This window comes from Anser cygnoides, chromosome 1, assembly GCF_040182565.1.
Source record: "Anser cygnoides isolate HZ-2024a breed goose chromosome 1, Taihu_goose_T2T_genome, whole genome shotgun sequence".
NCBI lineage: Eukaryota > Metazoa > Chordata > Aves > Anseriformes > Anatidae > Anser > Anser cygnoides.
The window spans coordinates 146,129,213-146,150,108 of NC_089873.1; the positions used below are offsets into that span (position 1 = coordinate 146,129,213).

A 20,896-nucleotide genomic window follows, 5' to 3' on the forward strand; every position below is an offset into this window, starting at 1 on the left:
TACAGTTTATTCAGGTGAGTACGGTAAGCTAGTATAGCATTAAACATGAATTTTCCTACTGTGACACATAACTACAGAATGCTTCCAAAGCATAGGTAAGTGTGTTTTCCCCTCTTTAAAAGTACAGTTAAACACTTACATCCAAACAATTTATTTTTTAGGATTTAATTTTAGCCTTTTTAAATCTAATCCAATGGCCTTTTGGACAAGCACACCTTCCTTGCAACCTGACAGTAAAGGTATTTACACGCTGCACTGAATGTGTGATAAAAACACTTTAGCAGGCATGGACAGTAACCCAACTGTAGCACAGCAGTTGGCTTAGTAATCCTTACAATTAACATGCATGCTGGAAGAGAGTACTTAAAATTCTGTGTCTGACTACTGTATTTGTCAGGTAAGAGAATGCCTTTGATGTGTGAGCACGATGGATGGTCTTTTTTTATGCTTTTGGCTGTTGTTTGCCTTACTTTTTAAGGGTATTTAGAAACCTGCCTTGCACTTCACAGTTTTACTGAACACACACACGCTGCATCTATAAAATTCTCTTTTAGTAAAGGAATTATATTCTTTTTTTTATTTTTAAAGTGTGACTCTCTTCCCACCTGAGGTCTTCCACTTCAGTGAAATATGCTTGAAGATTTCTAGACATGTTAACTAGTAAAACTTAAAATATATTCAAGTTATGTGCTGGAAATGCTTAATTCAGTTTCCTTATTATCAATGTTAACTTCTGCAATTTTAAAAACAAGGCGTAGGCAGAGATGAGAGAGCCAAATTTAGCTACTGTTTACATGTACGTGCTTCATGTATAATACGAAGTCCACCTTAGCTAGCCAAAAAGCTTTTGCTGATGTAACCATCTTGTTTACATGCAGAACCCTTAACCAAAATTACACCTTACAGCTTGATTGTGTCATCATAAGATGTTAAAAACAGTACTTCTCCTAAGTTAGGCTTGCTGGAAGCATACTCAAGCTAGTGCAGTTATGCAAGAGCAGTTTAATTTTCAAAAACAAATTTTTATTGTAGCTTGCACAAGATAGTCTTCTAAAGTTAGTGTCTTAGACTGTTAAAAACTGTCAAAGTCATTTCAAACACCGTTTTTCCAGCTTAGTATTTCTAGAGAAGCTATTCTTATTCAAACGCTGAACTCATGTCCACCTTCTGCATATCTGATTGAGAGTCAAATGTTCTGTGTTTTTAGGCATCCACGAGTCTATTAATAATTTGATTTCATTTTCATCATTGAATGTCCATAAAATAAAGTGAATTAGCATTCTGAGCTAATGCATAAATGCAAGAACTCTTGCTGCCTTGAATTCATTTTGTTTTTATATTGGGAACAGGGAAGGTGTTTTAAAGAAATGAAATAAAAAATCATATGCCTTTCTGGTACTTCAGACAGTTCTTCATTTCTGCTTTCCTGATAACTAGGGTATGGTTATATACCTTGCTTTATTTACAGTTGGTGTTACCTTCAGTGTAGGTTTTGGTTTTGGTTTTGAGCTCTGACTGGCTTAATAGCAAATGACTTTAAGTCCTGTCCGAATTAGCTTTTCAAGTCTACATAAATATAATTTGAGTTTCTCATGGGGAACATCTTTCAGGGAATGGTTTCTGAGTTTTGCTAGGGCAATGTTCAAAAGAAATTTAACCTCATAAGTCATTTTCCATTGAGGTGCGAAACAACTAGTTTTTTCTTAGCTTTTTCTTTGGCTCTTCTCATGAGCTTTTCTCAAGTATTTTAACAATTTTAATTCATAGTTAAGTCAATTGCATGTGTTAAGTTTTAAACTTCAGTATTTTTATATTTAGCAGATACTCGCTGATATGTATGGGGGGACAAAACAATTATTGTGACTAGCTAGATATTTACATCTACATGATCTTTATATCAAAGACGAAATAAAAGCAAAAATGTAATACATCAGTGAAACTGCTTCCAACTGTTGTGCGCGGTATTGCTCTTTCTGTTCCTTCCATATACTAACAACTGTGTGGATTTTTTTCCCCGAGTAGAAAGCTGTATCATCCCAAAATCAACAGCCTTTTAGGAATATACTGTATGTGTGCATGGCACTGTTTTCATCGCAGCCTGTGAAAATACATTTAATCTGTTTGCAGCAATTTTAAATCAGCAAAGTTAACTTTCTTGTGGAGAGGCTGAGTAGAAACTGATTTAAGTGATCCCATGAACATCTCGCTCAGTCTTCATATTCTGAGGGCAAATGCACATTGTAATCCTTTCTGTTGCTCAAGTGTTCTGTCACTTCAAGTGGATGTTTGGATTGCTGGGATTGTAATCAGTGTTTGATCAACGTGTGAAGAACTTTACCTGTGTATTGATCTGAACTGACTTCTTGACGTTTGTTTTATTCAGTTTTTATATTTACTCAACCAAAGTGAGACACTTGCTTAACTAATCTGAATGAATAAAGCATGTGCTAGCAGGCAGCATACCTGCCTACCTTTGTAACACAGTACTGCATTTACTTTATACAGGCTCAGAAGAGCTATTGAGATAAGACTGCTGGCTATGAGTTTGAGCTTCTCTCTATGCTATATTAGGAACCTGAAGTGATTGACTCCCCTTGATTAGAAGTTAATCAGCTGGGACAAATGTGGAGCAGGCAACACTGCAAAAGCACTTATAATTGAACTGGGGCTTAGAACTTCGAATGCTGCTTTTATTCTAGTACTACTTAGGTTGCTTTTACTCTGCTGGAAGATACAAATGGGAAAGCTACTTTTAAAAAGCAGCTTTATTTTAATATGTCAGTTGTGCCAGAGTATCGGGGCATGTCTAGGAACACTAAATTTATCTTCTCTCCCTGTCTCTTTTTGCAGAAATGAATGTCAAAATGCTTGAGCAGGAAAATCAGTGTTCCTCAGGAACTGATTAATTCCTAGCTGAAGCTTTAGGTTCCACCTTGACTACGTTGTGCCACAAAGCTGGCGAATATTTTATTATGAAAAGAACAGTGAGCTTTTGAGAGCCCACTTCAAATTCTGCTGACTATCTTAGTGCAGACCTCTAGTGCAGTATGTTATTGTGTTATCAAGTGGGCTGACTTATTAAAGCAATCAAATGATTCTTGGAAACAGATGAGATATGGATATTGATGTGCTTATGGGGTAATTCTTATTAATAGTTAACCAATGTGTTTCTCTTAAGCCTTTACTTTGTAAATTACCCCTCTAAACAAAAACAAGTGAAAGGAACTCCACATGTGACCCTTAAACTGATGCATCCTTCCTCTTTGCTTCTATTCTATTATGCATAAAGATGTGAGATTATTAGCTTTAACCTTCGATTATTAGTGTTTATTCAGTGAAAGTGGAATAGGCAATTTGATGTTGAAGGAGAGAGCAGAAGAAATTGTATAATAAAATCAGCAATAGTATTTGTCCTTGCTGGGAAAGCTAGTTAAACTTTACGCTGATAGCAGTATTTTGTTATTCCAGTAACGTGAAGCTATGAGATTACTCTTAAAACACTAAAAGTTTCAGCAGCAGCTGCTATGGTAATTAAGTTGAGATTACTTATGGGAAATTTGAGCTTTTTATTAACTAATTTGAAATAAGTCCTGCTCAGTTGCTATTTAATATTTTCTGGAACTTCAAACACTTGAAGCAATTCAATAGTACATGTTGCTGTAGGTGGCTTTACGTTTTCTTTTTCAGTCCTGCATTTTTCCTCTCCACCTCTCTGGATGACACCTATATGGCTCTTTTTCCATAATCTTATTTCCTTTGGTGTAAGGACATAAATAATCCTTCTAACAATATAAAAATGCAGGTTTGATACTGATCTGAGGCTTGAATTTCAAAGGCAATAGAACAGGTCGTAGTTCGGCATGCAGTTCAGAAATTATTAAGTTCTAGCATGCTTTGTCCTAGCATTCTGTAACTTTAACTGTTGTTTCCTGTGGTTGAATAAAAATATGTAGGCTCCGAATATGTATGTTTCTAACCACCTAAGAATTAAGTCAGCTCTGTAATAATGGCAGTGTTGGACTAATGTTGCTGCCTGTTCTAAACTAATTTAGTTTTAATGCTTTGTTCATTTTTCTGTACAAAGCTGAGAAGACAGTGCCAGAAGATGATCTTCCAACTGATGAGGTTATAATTGTTTACGAGTTAACACCTACCCCTGAGCAGAGAGCTCTTGCTGGCTTTCTTAAACTACCTTCAACATTCTTCTGCTATAAGAATAAGCCTGGATATGTGAGTGAGGAGGATGATGGTAAGGAGTGTCAAAATTGATCTTTGTGTTGCCTTTTTGTTGGGAAAGGGTATAATACTATTAAAACCAATAGACGCTCTAATACTAGTTTGGACTGATGGGCGGTAATGTTTGTGTTATCTTCGTTTGTGCCAAAGATGTACATTTGAGTCTTCAGGACAGAACAAGGGAGGGCCAGGAATGACAAAAAGGAATTTGCATTGGTGCTATATGGGTGCTCTGACTCATTGCTAATGTAGTTGGTTAGGTAAGACTACATAAATATTCGAGCAAGAGGCGTATCTCTAAGTATTTTGAGAGTCAAGTGGTAGGCAGCCTTTATCAAAAATAAAAATGCTCAGGTTCCATAAATGGTAGACTGGTTTCTCTTTATTCTAAAGCAAATTCTTAACAGAGAAACTGAATATTTTACATCAACTCTAGTTGTATACAACTAAATTCCTCTTAACTTACTCAGTAGCAATTGGTTAAATTGCAGTTCTGAAGCGTTTCACTGAACAGGAAATAAGAGATGATGAGCAGCCTCCCACAAAGATCTAGGCTTGCTTGATTTTATACAAAAGATCTTCCATCTCCCTTCCCAATTGTGTTTAGTGGTACTCTTAATAAAATTAATAAGAAATAGATTTTCTGAAAGCATGAAACCCATGCCACACATCTAGACTGAAAAAGAGTCAAGAGTGCACCAAAGCACACACATGCAAAATAGGAAGTGAAGGCTTACTTGCTGGTGAGTGAAACTTAAACATTAGCAGAAGTTGTGTGTGCTTGCTAGGCTTGTGAGTCTGAAGGGCTTAACAGACTTCTCTGTACTTGGACGATGCCTGAGAACTTACATTTGTTTCCTATACTTAAGATGAAGACTATGAAACAGCTGTTAAGAACCTTAATGGAAGACTCTATCAAGAAAAGAAAAGGAAATTGCAGGGTTCTGCAAAAGATATGCCTGAAAACACAACAGGTAACTTTTTTTATACTGAGATTTAAGCTCTAAATCTAGAGGACACCCGGGCTCTGAGGTTAATTTGATTTTTCCTGAGATAGTTTTAGGAACACTTGCACTGGAATCAGAAAAGCTGCAGCTTAAAATGCATCTTTAACCTCAGTATGTTGAATTGTTATCAGTAAGTGGTACCTGAATGAAAAGAACATTTTAGAGGGCCTTTAAACAAGAACATCAAACTGTCTTCTTACCTGGAAACTCCTGCCTTTCTTCTGAATACGAAGAGCTGAGCTTTGCAAGATGCCTTTGAAAGACCAAAAGAAAAAAAAAACAACTTGTCTACAGCTCTGAATGTTTAATTCTGCTGATAGTAGACTTAGATTATAAGCATGTGAGTTAATGCTGTTCAATAAGGAAAAAAGTACTTGGTCTCTGTAGTAATAATACAAGTGCAGAAGATAATTTGCTTGTTTTCATGCTAATGGTTATTTTGGAAGTGCCTCTAACTTTAGTGTTGCATAAGTGGGTATCTGGATAGATACTGTAACAAAGGAGGTCTGTTTTTTGAGGATGTGTGGTTCTATGTGCTAGAAAGAGGTGGTAGATATTGGGCTATCAGAAATATAAGTAAATGTTGAAGGAAGCTAGCAGTAGTGGCAGTTGCAAGATTGAACTTCACATTGTTGCTTGGAAACTCTCTGATAGCAATAGAAAACCAGGTATTGCAAAATGACAATTCTTTAGCCACCCTGAGCGGAATTACCCTTCCGCTCTTTCAATAATGATGCTATTTGAAAAGTTCCTGAAGTCGTACTTTACGTTCTCCCGTGTATCACGGTGTTATTTGATAACATAGTTGCCCAAAATTACCTCAGTAGTCAGCTGCCTTACCAGCTCTTTTCTATTAATTTTTATTCTTTGCAGGAGACATCACAGGCAAAACTGACTTGAAAACTGAAGGAGAATGTGTTACTGCTGAAAACGCTAAAGTATGAACTAAATCTCTATACAACTTTTTGTCATTGAATTTGTAGAAGTATTTTCACACTCGTAAGACCTGATACTTTTCGCTTTGTGGGGAATAAAACATGTATTGGGGAAAAGTTATTTGAATCCTCTGACTGTGCCTCAAGTCTTTGACACTGGAACTGAGGTTCAGATCTGAAGTTTCTCAGGGAGAGAAAGGAGGTGCAGCTGTTTTCCTAATATAAACAGCTTTGGCTAGTAATGTCCCTCTGAACATGTATGCAAGAATTAATTGATTTCAGAGAGATTTCAAAGAGAAATTGCATCTTTGTGGAAGCATACTGCTTCAGAGGTACTTGGGTCTCTTGTAAAGTTAGTGTCCAATGTGTGGTAAGCGTCAGGAAAGAAATTAAACTGTCAGAAAGCTTCCAATAACAATTTTTTTCCCTAGCTGTTTACAACTTTTTTTTAATGCGAATTGAGGTGGCCATCTTTAATTTCATCTAGTGTGGGCCCCTGGTTTCTAGTTGTTTCCAGATTGAACCCACCTTAATTTCAGTAGAATTTGTTGCCACCTATGTTGTCTCTAGGAGGCATAGTTGCATAGATGCACAGCTTGTTTTTGTCCAGAGTTTCCTGAAAATATCCGTTGAACGGAGTAATGAGCAGTTCTGAAGCATTAGAAGGGCTGTAGCGGAGTGGGAGTCAGGGAACTTAATATGGTGCCTATTTCGTGGCGTCTTCAGTACTGCTGTTGTAGTTAAAGAAACTGATAGCACTGTGGGGGGGGGGGAGAGTTCTTCATTATGACTGTCCTTACTGTCCTGACTTAAAGTGGTTTGAATATTAGGCTCCTTTTTGCTTATTTTTTTTATTGCTTTACTCCTTATTAATCTCAGGAGAATGATGTCACCAGTTCTACTGATATAGTGCCTACAACTAAAGGAGAACCAACTGAATCAGCTGATGAGGCTATAGCACCTGTGCAGTCAGCTGAAGAGCCAGATTCCAGCACAGGTAATGTTCATGTATTGCAGGCTTTATCAGTAGGTGATGACAAACCTGTAAACCTGACAACTAAAAAAGAAAGTAATTCAGATTCTTCAGAGTCAACACAAGGTAAAGTCAGGGGTACGTATATTGTTGTCTTTTTAGGAGCTTAAGTATGCTTTTCCTGTAGAACAGTTTATCTAATCTAGCTGTTGCATTGAACAGATGTAGTACCGATATTGAATTTGAAGCGTGAGTACCAATCTAGTGAAAACATGAAGGGGAATGAAAGTATTTCAGTGTTTCAAATTCTTATATGGTCAAATGAGACTGCTCCAGAGCAATGCTGTTGGTTTATTGTTAAATGCCATGTGAGTACTTATTAAAGCTCTGTGGATCTGCACAGAAGTGGCATGCTGAACTGAACTAGGTCTTGAGATCTCTTCTTTTTAAATATAATTGCACATCACTTCTCAGAATGACAGTAAACTTTAAATTTATGGGAAGGGAAGAATATTGTAGAGACTTCTCCAGTTTATTCTTGTTGACTACATGACATTGGAAATGTTTTCCCTAAAGGATTAGAAAAGCATTTGACTTTCCCATCTTGTTTGATAGAAGACAAAATCATCTCATTTGGATTCAGCAATACCTCAGAATTGTCATTTGCAGATCTGGCTTCCAGAAACTCTGGAGACTTTGCTTTTGGGTCAAAAGGTGAGTTAAGCATCTGAGACAGATACTGAACAGGACTTCTGCTTCATACAAAATACCTTTGTGCACCAAGCTTCCGCATATTGTCAAGTTACGTAAATTTGTGTAACTTTACTTCTCAGCAAAATGTTTAAAATGCAAGTCTCTTAACTGTAGATAAAGATTTCAAGTGGGCAAATACTGGAGCAACCGTATTTGGAGCACAGACAACCAGCAAAGCAGATGAAGATGATAGCGGTGATGAAGTCGTACATAATGATGATATCCACTTTGAGCCCATTGTTTCCTTACCAGAGGTAAAGAAACTTCCAGAATATAAAAGAACATTAAGATAAGCATATCTGCTAACAAAGAAAATTTTTATAAATGCTTTCCTTGACTTCTTATGCTTTCTGTCTGTTGTGCTTCGGTCCTTTTTTCTTGTGCTGCCTGTGTAGAATCTCCTGCTGTTTGAAATTCTGGTGGTACAACTTCTCGCTGGGGGAAAGTATCTGGTGCATCAGTTAATGATACAGAATTTCAGGTTATTATATCTTGACTCAGTGTAGATCATGAAAATTTGTACAAGTAACTTCTAAAAGGTAAATTTGATTTATTATAGCATATTTGAAAAACAAGGTGTGTTGGGGGGGCTTGAACAATTGTCACTGCTAATGCAACTCAGTTAGGATTTTTTATTGATGACTTGTAGATTCAGTTCTCTGAAAGCCACCCAATTTGAAATTTTTGCTCTAAGCTAGGTGAGAGGCTTCTAGAATCACTGAGCATTAAAGGTCTAGCACAATTAACTGCACAAGGCTAAGGAAACTATTTTTAATTCAAAAAGAAATAGTTTTTCAAGAAGTAAAGCCTTAAACTTCAGTAAAGCTTAACTTAAGGTAGCCTTCTGTAACTTCTTGAGGCTTAATGCAGTTGCTTGTGTCTGGATTTGGTATTTAGCCTTAGTGTGTATAACAAGATGTAAAAAGTTCGAGATGGTTATAGCTTGTCTTTCTATAAAGAATAAAATTTAATTCCAGATCGGTGTAATTATTAAAGAAGACTGCCACAGCACAAATAAACAATATTTAGTATCCTATAATTTGAACAGCTAATCTGACGTAGTTTGTAACGTGCCTTCCTTCCTTCTTAAAAAAAATTGTGTGCCTTTCCTCATCTGTTTGTTATATTAGGACTCTTGTTGTTTTCTTTCTTGCCTTACTTGATGTTTCATTTCTCCTTCAATGTCACTTCTCCCTTCAGAAAAGCTTCTCTGTCACTTATTTCTCCAGTTCTCTCAAGTCTTCCATATCTCTGGAAGATGTCTTAACTAAAGAATGTTAGAGACAGGTAATATGCATACATAAAGTGACAAGGAGATACAGCTGTCAGCCCTCAATTTACTATTCACAGTTGATATTTATTCTGTTCAGATGCAAATGTTAAGTTCTTTAACAATCTTGAAAAGGTAACACCTGGAATGCTAATAGCACTATATTCTCACTTCTCAGTGTGCACATCAGTCGGCACATATGAAATTTTCCGGGGGAACATGCCAGAACAATTGGTAGCTTTCTTAAAAAAGAAAAATGCACACAAAAGGTAAAACCTCGTGCAGCACAGGGAAGTAGTGTTGCAGTGCTAGAATTCATTTCAAACACTGGGGCTCATTGGGCTCCTAAATTCTGAAAAGCTCAGGCGTTTTATTTCAGTGTATGATGAAGGTCTGTAGAGCTGTTGGCACAAAACCATTCAAGAAAGGAAAACATGGAATAATTTCCCATTGTAATATGTCAGAATCATAATAAGTGTGTAAGATGTAATCCTGCTGGTGGCAGCAGTTCTGGGAAATCATAGGTACTCTACTGTGCTGTGTTCTAGGTGGAAGTAAAATCAGGAGAAGAAGATGAAGAAATTCTTTTCAAAGAGAGAGCCAAACTTTATAGATGGGATAGAGATGCTACTCAGTGGAAGGAGCGTGGTGTTGGAGAGATAAAGATCCTCTTCCATACACAGAAGAAATGTTACAGAGTCCTAATGAGAAGGGAACAAGTTCTTAAAGTGTGTGCAAACCATGTTATCACCAAAGAAATGAATTTAGTACCTTCAGATACATCAAACAATGCTTTAATTTGGACAGCCACGGATTATGCAGGTGGGTTGTTTTGGTGTTTTTTTCACTTTTTTAAAAGATCTTTGTGTGGCTTTTTTCTGAGGAGACTATACCAAACAAAAGCTACTTGTATCTGACTATTTGGAATTAGAGCTAAAGAAACCTGTTCTTGGATTTATTTTCAGATGGAGAAATAAAAGTAGAACAACTTGCAGTGAGGTTTAAAAGTCAAGAAATGGCTGCTACTTTCAAGAAGATATTTGAAGACTGCCAGCAAAGCTTGTCAAAACTGAAGAAGGGACTGCCAGCAGGACTGTCAAAGGACACCAACCCCATTGTTTATTTTGAAGTTTCTGCTGATGACAAACCTTTAGGACGTGTAACCATGGAGCTGTTTTCAAATATTGTCCCTCAAACAGCTGAAAATTTCAGGGCCCTGTGCACAGGAGAGAGAGGATTTGGATTTAAGAACACCAAATTTCACAGAATAGTTTCTGACTTTGTGTGTCAGGTAAGCATAACGTGAAGACTTCTTGAGGGAACGAAACCCATCTGGTCTAACAGTGCCACTACAAAAATCACAGGATAGCACATGCTCGGTGGCAGCACAAATCTAGAGTCCAAGATACTCTTCTCCTTTCCCTGCAAGGAGATGAGCAATGGTGTAAGCAGCATGTACTGCCCTAAGCTGAATGCTCTTTAACTGTGTTTGCCAGCTGCCTGATGCTTTAGTGTTGATTAGTGCTGCCATTTTAGTGTAGAAGAAATAATGGAGATAGAGATTTCTTCTTCCCACAGACAAGGGGCCTGTTGCTGAACAGAAGCAGCAAGGAAAGTAAGGCTTCCCAAAACGAACATTCAGAGCCGTCTCTTTCCAAAGAGAGGAGCTTCCATATGCTCACCTGCTAAGAACACTTACTTTCCACCTTTTGAAGAACACTTTATATTTCAGATGACCTGCACTGCAAAATCAATATTCCATATATTTTAGATACTCCAATTTCAGTCTAAAAAGGTCTTCTGTTTCTCGTATCATGCAGTGGCTTTGTCCTAAAAACTCTTAATGAAAACTGAGTATATCCTCCTGCATTGCTCGTGAATCCCGATGTGAGCAGCATTGCTGTTAAATCTTTGTGTGCATTTAGTAGCACTAGCAAGTTCTCCATAATTTCTGAAGGTTTAGGAGATTGATATCTGCTCACGTATACCTTCCCTTCACTCCAAAAATTCTTCCAAATATTCAATATGAGGTATAATGGCTTAAAACAGGTAAAATAATCCAAATTCCTTACATGCTACAATAGTGCTTTTGCATAACGCTACATCCCTCAAGACAGGGCACAATCTTTTCCACATTCAGAAATGGATAGTAATATACGAATGGCTTGTCATCAGAGTAAAAAACTCTCCAGTCTTGATTGGGTATTAACTGAATCTGAAGTATGACCTTTATTGTTCTTTTCTTTAAACTTTCTGCACAGAAACAGGAAAGTACTGATCAGTGGTAACATGACCTTTTTTGGGTGGTCAGTTTCGTGCCTGCAGGGACTGAGAATAGAGAGAATTGTGGTTGCCAGTTGTAAGGGCCGAGTGAAGCAGGAAGCAGACAGTGGAAATGACCAGCTTAGAGTAGTTGCCATGTGGAACAGGAAGATAAAATGCTGTGTTCAGAATAAATGAGAAACATCCCAGTAATGCTTTTTTACCATGAGCAAAGCTGCTGAAGCTGGAAAGCCTTATATACAAGTAAATATGGTACTTGTGATAACTAAGAATGAGGTTTTACCTGTGTTTTTTGAATGGAAACTCTTCTATTTTGGAAGAGAATGTAACTGTGCTATTGGTTGGTGTTTTGGGATTTGAATAAATGCTGTGCCTTTTTTTTTAAGGGAGGTGATATAACTAACCATGATGGAACAGGTGGACGGTCAATTTATGGAGATACATTTGAAGATGAGAACTTTGAGGTGAAGCACACTGGTCCTGGATTGCTGTCAATGGCAAATAGGGGTCGGGATACAAATAACTCTCAGTTCTTCATAACTCTCAAAAAAGCAGAACACTTGGACTTTAAACATGTGGTGTTTGGTTTTGTGAAAGATGGAATGGATGTTGTGAAAAAGATCGAATCCTTTGGTTCTCCCAAAGGGTTAGTAAGTGGAAGAGTTGTCATTACAGACTGTGGGCAAATATAGAATTCTGGCTTTTGAGTATACAGATGTTCTAGCAGTATAAATTAGTATTTAGATGTTATTGATTAATTATTTCAGCTTCTCTAAAAAGGACGCTTCTCTAAAAAGGACACTTCTGATGTATAAATGTAAAATTACAGCTTATGGTTGTTTTTTGTGTTCTAATTGATTTTTTTGCATGTTAAATAAGTTCAGACACTGGCATATTTTGGGTGTATTTGTGTTATCATGACATATTTGTATTGAATGTCAAATTTTAAAAATTAAATCTTAGTCTTGTTAAAATAACTATTGTCTTCACTTTGGCTTGTTGAAAAGCAATTTGCATAATGTGTTGCATACTTATTTTGAACATGCTAATTGCATGCTAATTGATGTTGATAATCTATCTGTGCTAATTGATGGTCAGTAAAGTGAAGGCCTTCGAAACTTTGTGAGCAGTGAGCTCATGAAGCTCACTGCAGCATGTTCATGAAGCATGCTCGTTTTGATGAGCAGTGAGCAAGCTGAGGCAGCTGGTCAGGTGCTGGTCAGGTGGATGCTATTTGTGCTGTCTGCAGGCTCTTTGGCACTTGAGTATTTTGAAAGGTAAAGAGCAGTTCTTATGCGCAGTCTTGGACACAGGATTTAGTTCATACTTGCTTGGGAAATTACCTTCCAGACCCACACATTTTTTTTGTATCTGGTATGTTAAAGTGGCTGGTAACATTTAGTGACAACTGTCTACTTGAGTGTTATCTGGAAAGCTGTGGTATAGAGGGGTGAATGTGCATGGGTAAGTTATTTTAACTTCCACCTTACATCTCAGCGCCAGGACTGTCAGTATTTTTTCAAAATAACCATTTGTATATAAGTTAGAGATGATAATAGACACTACATATTTCTGTCATGCTTTTTTTCTGAGGAAAGCGAGAGTAACCCTTCCCTCAGCCTCTCGAGGGAATGCTGCTTACATAAGCATTACACTGTAAGCCCCTAGCGCACAAACTTGACCCGTGTTTCCATTATATTGAGCTGTAACCCAACAGTAAGCCGCTCCTGTGCTCTCCCGTGTTTCAGTTCCACAAAACGGGAGGAGGAGTCGGCGTTGTTCCCCTTAACCACGCTCCGCCCGCCGCGGCCCCTCAGCCCAGCGGCCCCGGCCCCAACGGGCGCCGCCTCCTGCGCCTGCGCGCAGGGCCGCAGTGAGGGCGGGCGCAGCCGTGGCGAGGCCCGGGGATCCGGGGCGGGCGTTGAGAGGGCCGGGGGAAAAGGCAGCGGGAAGCCGGTCCTCTGCCTGCCCCGAGGGGCTGCGGCCGCCTTGGAGCCGCGTGGTGGAACGGGCGGGTGGGATCCAGAACCCTGGGGTCTCATCCTGGTCTGAACTTGTTCTTTCCCCAGCAATCTGCCGTCCCAGGTTGTAAGCATCCCCAAAATGCAGCCTGAGCGGCTTGGTGCTTCGTTTTTGCTTAAAACTCATAAAACTCATCTGCCGGTTGGGTGTAGTAACACTTGGATCGTCTTAGAAGTTTTAAGTCATGTATGAAGCATATGCATAACTCATTTCTTTCCTATCTCCTGCTGCTACAGCAATTGCTGCCGTTAAAACGTGCTGGCAGTGTTAGTGAGTTTTCCTGAAGCCTAGTGGTCAGGCTTTTTCAAGGAGCAGGAAACTTTCATATCTAGCCAAGCAAAGAATCAAGCCCGTAGTTCATAAGAGACTGCCACAGGGACCAGACCAATTTACGATGGCTATCATTTCCCTTGCAATGTTACATGTTAATGTAAAGCACCAGAGAAGGCAAGGTCCATTGCACCAGTATGAATAAATGAAGTGGATTATGATTCTTCAGTTTCCATTAGTACTGACACAAGCATTTATGGCTCTGCATGGTGGATTAGGAAATTGATCTGTCCATAGTCTAGCAACAAAGACCCCTCCCATGTTTGTGTTTCAAAAGCCTTTGACACTCTATAGGAAGACACTTTAATTTTGTCTTTTATCTGAGACAAGTGTTAGGGTTGTTCTCTTGCACTGGTGTTCCATGGGTCAAATGCTTGCAGTGTGCTCAGAGGATAGACAGACAGTAAGCATCCAAACTCGTGCTGCGAGGGAAGTTGTATCTTGTACAAACACCCACAAGCAATCAGAGATTGAGAGAGACAGCAAGCTGGATTTGGGCTAGACACATAGTTGGGTTGGGGGTTCAGATGGGTCCTGGGAATCATTAAATGAATTCAGATTTTTTTTTTCTGAAAAGTCGAACCTCCTCAGTATCTTGCCATTTTAATGATTGCTGTCTAGGATCGGGAGCCCTCCCAAACGTGAGGTGAAGATTTCTGTTCTTTAACAGCTAAAATCTGGATGTATCTGGCCTTACTTCCTCCAGAACAACTTGTCCTGTTTCCTTTTAATAGAACTCAGGTAGCATTTGGTGGTGCTGTTGATGCTGTGTTCTTCCTGAGAAACATTCTCCTTTAAGTTACAGAATTGTCTTTCTGGAACAACAAGTAGTTTTCAAAACTGATCTTTAGAAAGCTATTGCTGAGACTTTAAAGTGTAAGGCTTGCATGAGAGAAAATGCTAGATTGGTTTCTCCAAAGCTTTTTGTTACTTTGTTATAAAGCAGTATTTAAGAAAATATTGTAGTTAATTGCTTTTAAAGGATAGCAGAGAGAGGCAGTGAAATACAACTAAGATGATGAAAACTGCTTCAAGTCTGATCTCTTCTAATGTATGCTTAACTGATTTTGCATATAATCTAACAGTATCACAGATTTCTAGGTTGGAAGAGACCTCAAGATCATCGAGTCCAACCTCCGAACCCTTCTGTCATTCTTTTTTTTTTCAGTATGTGACTACAAGTTAAAAGGAAAAAGTAGAGCTAGAAACATTGATATGAAAAGCCTAGATGTGAGGATAGATGGAGCTGTTTACATGATTATCTAATTCTGTTTTTATGCCCTTATTTTGTGTCACCCTCATCACTGTATCTGATGGTATCTCAGATGTTTTTACATGTAACACTATCAGTATTGCCTTATCAGTCTGTGAGGAATACATTTGCTTCTTTAGAAGTTGGACTCGATGATCCTTCTTGGTCCCTACCAACTCGGATATTCTATGATGTTTATATGAATGGTTGTCATTGACATGTATATGCTGCAGAAAAAAAAAAAAACACTTCCATTTTCAGTGGTACAATTTATAATAAGAGTTCTGTAACAAGGCATTTTAGCTGCTAAATAAGCAAGTCGTGACATACATTGTCACTGAAAATCCTGGTTATGCTAAATGTCTTTGTGCTTTCTTGTACGATAACCTTTCAGGACCAACGCAAAAGAAATATCAAGGTGAAGGCTCCAAAATATACGATGGTAATACCAAACAATGGTGCTTGGATGTCTTTTTCGAGATAAATGCGCACTAAAACTGTATTATTCCTAAGTTTATTTTAAGTACTTTTATTTTTTCATTTTAAATAAGTAGACACTCTTGAACGGGGATTTCTGATATTTGGGAGCCAGCTTGGGAATATTAACTACTGCATGAGGAACACAAAGAATGCTTGAAGAAATGTCTCCCGGCCTTTCTGTGTTTAAGTCTTGCTTGAAGTAGTTGGTAGCAGTCCTTCTCATATTGCATACATTTGACTTTAATTTAAAGATATGTATCTAAAATTTAGAATGTCTTTGGGTTTCTTGGGAAATGCGTGTTGCTACTGCATATGGACAGCAGGGAAAAACAGTGTATTATTAGACTTCACTTACAGATAAATTAGTATATGAAGGCAAGCTGTGAAACTTCAGAAAGACAAATTTGGTCTGAAAACTAAATAATACTTCCATCGGTTTAAGCTATTACAATAATTTATTCATTTGTCAGATCATTTCAGCATTTTTTGATTCCTGTAATATACGTGACTACGTGACAAGCATTTCTAATAAGTCCTTGATGATTTCTCAATGTCAGCTTCTCAAATGCAAAATATAATTATTGTTATTTTATATATTCTGCAGATGACATAGGCAGCTTACTGGAAAAGACAGCTATGTCTTTATCCAAATGTTTTGATTATTCAAAGTCAGAATTCACTGGAAGTGGAAGAGGTCTAGGAATAGAAGACAAGACCATTAATTGTTCTGGAACTGATGCATTTCAAAATACAGGTATGTGTGTGGAAACAGGTAATAAATACTGAGTTTCAAATATTGTGCAAAGTACAACACGCAATTTTATTAGTTTCTATTAAATGCATTTCTGTTCAGTTTAGAAATATAATAATCAGTTAAAATATACTTTTAACATAGAGGTTTAACCTTTCCTTTAATATGTTTTGTTCCTTTAGAATGTTTAGGAGGTCCAGACATACTTAATGCAATTATAACATACGTTTTAAAAAGAAATATTAAACGCTTATGCAATTGATTGCCAGATGATTCTATAATATAAATGAAAAAACTGGTTTGTTTTTTTTTTAAGTAGCTAGCTGCATTAACAGGTATTATAAGTCTGTAAATCAGATGTCATTTGTCAGTTTAAGTATTGAAAACTGGCCGCGGGTGGAGAGAAGGGGTGAGCTGTTGTTCAGCTAACTCAGGGAAGTCTAAACATCGTGAAGATGACCAGCTACCATTAATTCACTGCAAATGTTTGAAAGTGCTGCCACGACTGGAGCAGACTGTGAATCAGTGTAGCTGTGTCTCTTATGGAAAGTTTTAGCCTTAGAAGAATACTTGCTAAATTCCCTTGAAAGTGGGTATGGAAGTGGAGACAGACAGCCAACTAACCCTAATAATAAGAGTAATAATACAAGTGCAGAAGACAGAATTTGCTTGCTTTCATGCTAATGGTTATTTTGGAAGTGCCTCTAACTTTAGTGTTGCATAAGTGGGTATCTGGATAGATACTGTAACAAAGGAGGTCTGTTTTTTGAGGATGTGTGGTTCTATGTGCTAGAAAGAGGTGGTAGATATTGGGCTATCAGAAATATAAGTAAATGTTGAAGGAAGCTAGCAGTAGTGGCAGTTGCAAGATTGAACTTCACATTGTTGCTTGGAAACTCTCTGATAGCAATAGAAAACCAGGTATTGCAAAATGACAATTCTTTAGCCACCCTGAGCGGAATTACCCTTCCGCTCTTTCAATAATGATGCTATTTGAAAAGTTCCTGAAGTCGTACTTTACGTTGTCCCGTGTATCACGGTGTTATTTGATAACATAGTTGCCCAAAATTACCTCAGTAGTCAGCTGCCTTACCAGCTCTTTTCTATTAATTTTTATTCTTTGCAGGAGACATCACAGGCAAAACTGACTTGAAAACTGAAGGAGAATGTGTTACTGCTCAGGAAAAGAAAACAGCTCCTGAGGAGAAGGCTAAAGGAGAAACTCTGATGGTTCCTTCTCCATCTGTGTCTGGTGCTAGTGGTAATACTAAGGGTGATAATCCAGAAGACTCTCAGACAGAAATTAAAATTGAAAACACTGAAGTATGAACTAAATTTCTATACAACTTTTTGTCATTGAATTTGTAGAAGTATTTTCACACTCGTAAGACCTGATACTTTTCGCTTTGTGGGGAATAAAACATGTATTGGGGAAAAGTTATTTGAATCCTCTGACTGTGCCTCAAGTCTTTGACACTGGAACTGAGGTTCAGATCTGAAGTTTCTCGGGGAGAGAAAGGAGGTGCAGCTGTTTTCCTAATATAAACAGCTTTGGCTAGTAATGTCCCTCTGAACATGTATGCAAGAATTAATTGATTTCAGAGAGATTTCAAAGAGAAATTGCATCTTTGTGGAAGCATACTGCTTCAGAGGTACTTGGGTCTCTTGTAAAGTTAGTGTCCAATGTGTGGTAAGCGTCAGGAAAGAAATTAAGAAAACTGTCAGAAAGCTTCCAATAACAATTTTTTTCCCTAGCTGTTTACAACTTTTTTTTAATGCGAATTGAGGTGGCCATCTTTAATTTCATCTAGTGTGGGCCCCTGGTTTCTAGTTGTTTCCAGATTGAACCCACCTTAATTTCAGTAGAATTTGTTGCCACCTATGTTGTCTCTAGGAGGCATAGTTGCATAGATGCACAGCTTGTTTTTGTCCAGAGTTTCCTGAAAATATCCGTTGAACGGAGTAATGAGCAGTTCTGAAGCATTAGAAGGGCTGTAGCGGAGTGGGAGTCAGGGAACTTAATATGGTGCCTATTTCGTGGCATCTTCAGTACTGCTGTTGTAGTTAAAGAAACTGATAGCACTGTGGGGGGGGGGGAAGTTCTTCATTATGACTGTCCTTACTGTCCTGACTTAAAGTGGTTTGAATATTAGGCTCCTTCTTGCTTATTTTTTTTTTATTGCTTTACTCCTTATTAATCTCAGGAGAATGACGTCACCAGTTCTACTGATATAGTGCCTACAACTAAAGGAGAACCAACTGAATCAGCTGATGAGGCTATAGCGCACGTGCGGTCAGCTGAAGAGCCAGATTCCAGCACAGGCAATGTTCATGTATTGCAGGCTTGAGATGTCTTTTTTTTTCAATATAATTACTGTCATTCTGAGAAGTGATGTGCAAACTTTAAATATACGGGAAGGGAAGAATATTGTAGAGACTTCTGCAGTTTATTCTTGTTGACTACATGACATTAGAAATGTTTTCCCTAAAGGACTAGAAAAACATTTGACTTTCCCATCCTGTTTGATAGAAAACCAAATCTTCTCACTTTGTTTAGGCACTGCTTCAGACTTGTTTGCGTATCAGGCGTCCAAATACTCCGGAAACTTGGCTTTCAACTTAGTCGGTAAGTTAAGCCTCTGAGACAGATATTGAACAGGACTTCTGCTTCATACAAAATACCTTTGTGCACCAAACTTCTGCATATAGTTTAGATATGTAAATTTTGCGTATTATGTTAATTAGTGTAATTTTTCTTGGGCCATAAACCATAGGACTGTCTCTTGTGGTGGTGTACCACCCCTTAGCCCTGATTACATCATTTCTTATCTGTTAACCTTTTTCCTTTTTCTTGATGCTGCTTCTGGTTGTCTGCCCTTTTCTCTTCCTCAGTTGCCTGCCATCCACAACCTATCCTTAACTACTTTTTCCCCATTGCCCTGAGTTTTCACAGAATCACAGAAAGGTTGAGATTGAAAGGGACCTCAAGAGGTCATCTTGTCCAAACAAGAGGTCATCTTGTCCAAACAAGAGGTCATCTTGTCCAAACAAGAGGTCATCTTGTCCAAACAAGAGGTCACCTTGTCCAAACTGCTCAAGCATCCTAGACACAGTTGCCCAGGATTGTGTCTGGATGTTTCTGATTGTTTTTGTACCCAAATTTCTATTTCTGCTATCATCACCGAAGTAATCTTTGCCTTATGTGGTACCAGTATGCAGTTGGGCTTACAACATTTCATTCCCTAGAAGATCCCAATACTTCCCTTCAGTTATCTGACAATTTTGGTTATTTAACTGTTTGTGAAATCTAGGGGAATGGCTTTAAACTGTAAGAGGGTAGGTTTAGATTAGACATACAGAAGAAATTCTTGACTCAGAGGATGGTGAGGCACTGGCATAGGTTTCTCAGAGAAGCTGTGGGTGCCCCATCCCCGGAAGTGTTTAAGGCCAGGCTGGGTGGGGCTTTGAGCAACCTGGTCTGGTGGGAGGTGTCCCTGCCCATGGCAGGGGGTTTGGAACTGGGTGGTGGTTAAGGTCCCTTCCAACCCAAACCATCTTGTGATTCTTTGTCTAGCAATTTCTCATGCCATGTCCAGTAGTTTTTTAAGTCCCATTCAGTTAGCTTAAATCAATTGACTGGCCTAATTGGCTTAGGTCAGGGTCTAGTCAGCAGTTAATCACTTTCCTGAAGCCATAACAAAAAGGAAACTTTGGCTACATCATGTTTCAGTCTGTGCATAGATTGAGTCAAAAAAAAGTCATGGAACAAAACTTTGAGCATTTCTCCTTAATTCTTTAGGAGATTTTTCATTTCAATATTTCTTGCTCTATACTGGTCACTGTAAATGCTTAAAATACATGTTCACTGTTTTGGATCAGCAGTCTTTATTTATTTAAGACGATATTTTTAATGTAAAGTGTGTTCTTTCTCTCTCTGTAGATAACACCTTACCATCCTCTTTGGCTGAAAGTGCACAAGAAAATGGTGAACAGAATATTACTGGTGGTTTGGTAGGGAAGACTGAGAGTGGAACTGAAGCTCAAGAATTCAATAGGCAAGACCTAATACTACCTCACATCAGTCAAATTTATAACGAATTGTGTGTCACCTATCAGGAGTTCCAGGTAGGAACTGTAATGGCCTCAGACATTTTGTAATGCTCAGTAATGTTACAAAGATTCTGACTTTTGACAGAGAATTCAGAAATTACTAACTATATCACTGTCATCATCCACCTCTTCCCCTAAATTAGTTCACTGATTTGATAATGATGCCCTGACTTGGGTAGGGGTTAGATCAGATCAGATATTTGCTCTGCTTCAGGGAGTTTGAATGCAGTGCTATTACTCCAAGAGTTGTGTTTTGTGATGCAGTGTGGGCATGGAGAGAAACACCTGCAACCACTGCTTCTCCTGACAGCACCTGAAACTATTCTCTTCACTCTGGGCATTCAAGAGTGCTTGCCCTCTTGACCTTCTGTGAAGACCATCCCTTCTGCCTTTCCTTTTCTGCTGCTGATGACTCCCAACAGTTTATCCACCAGCAGGCTTGGGCCACTAACTAAAGAGTTCCCAAGCCTGCATTGGTTTTATTCTGTAACAGC

The 20,896-nt window shown here is 38.3% G+C and overlaps 1 protein-coding gene across 5 annotated transcripts in view; it reads left to right on the plus strand.

Moving 5' to 3' along the window:
- Positions 1-20,417, plus strand: part of LOC136787644 (E3 SUMO-protein ligase RanBP2-like) — a 40,058-nt gene extending 19,641 nt beyond the window's left edge. The window contains exons 21-30 of one of the 5 annotated variants that reach the window (XM_066984959.1): positions 162-239; positions 4,085-4,249; positions 5,106-5,210; positions 6,117-6,181; positions 7,058-7,175; positions 7,728-7,865; positions 8,019-8,158; positions 9,723-9,996; positions 10,140-10,465; positions 11,844-12,434. In XM_066984959.1, coding sequence (XP_066841060.1) covers positions 162-239; positions 4,085-4,249; positions 5,106-5,210; positions 6,117-6,181; positions 7,058-7,175; positions 7,728-7,865; positions 8,019-8,158; positions 9,723-9,996; positions 10,140-10,465; positions 11,844-12,149 — 1,715 coding nt within the window. In that variant the 3' untranslated portion in view covers positions 12,150-12,434. Of the gene's footprint in view, positions 1-161; positions 240-4,084; positions 4,250-5,105; positions 5,211-6,116; positions 6,182-7,057; positions 7,176-7,727; positions 7,866-8,018; positions 8,159-9,722; positions 9,997-10,139; positions 10,466-11,843; positions 12,435-18,496; positions 18,626-18,849; positions 18,919-20,232 lie in introns of those variants that run through there. The other 4 variants (XM_066984967.1, XM_066984981.1, XM_066984973.1 and 1 more) reach the window with 4 other exon arrangements.
- The last annotated feature ends 479 nt before the right edge of the window (positions 20,418-20,896 follow it).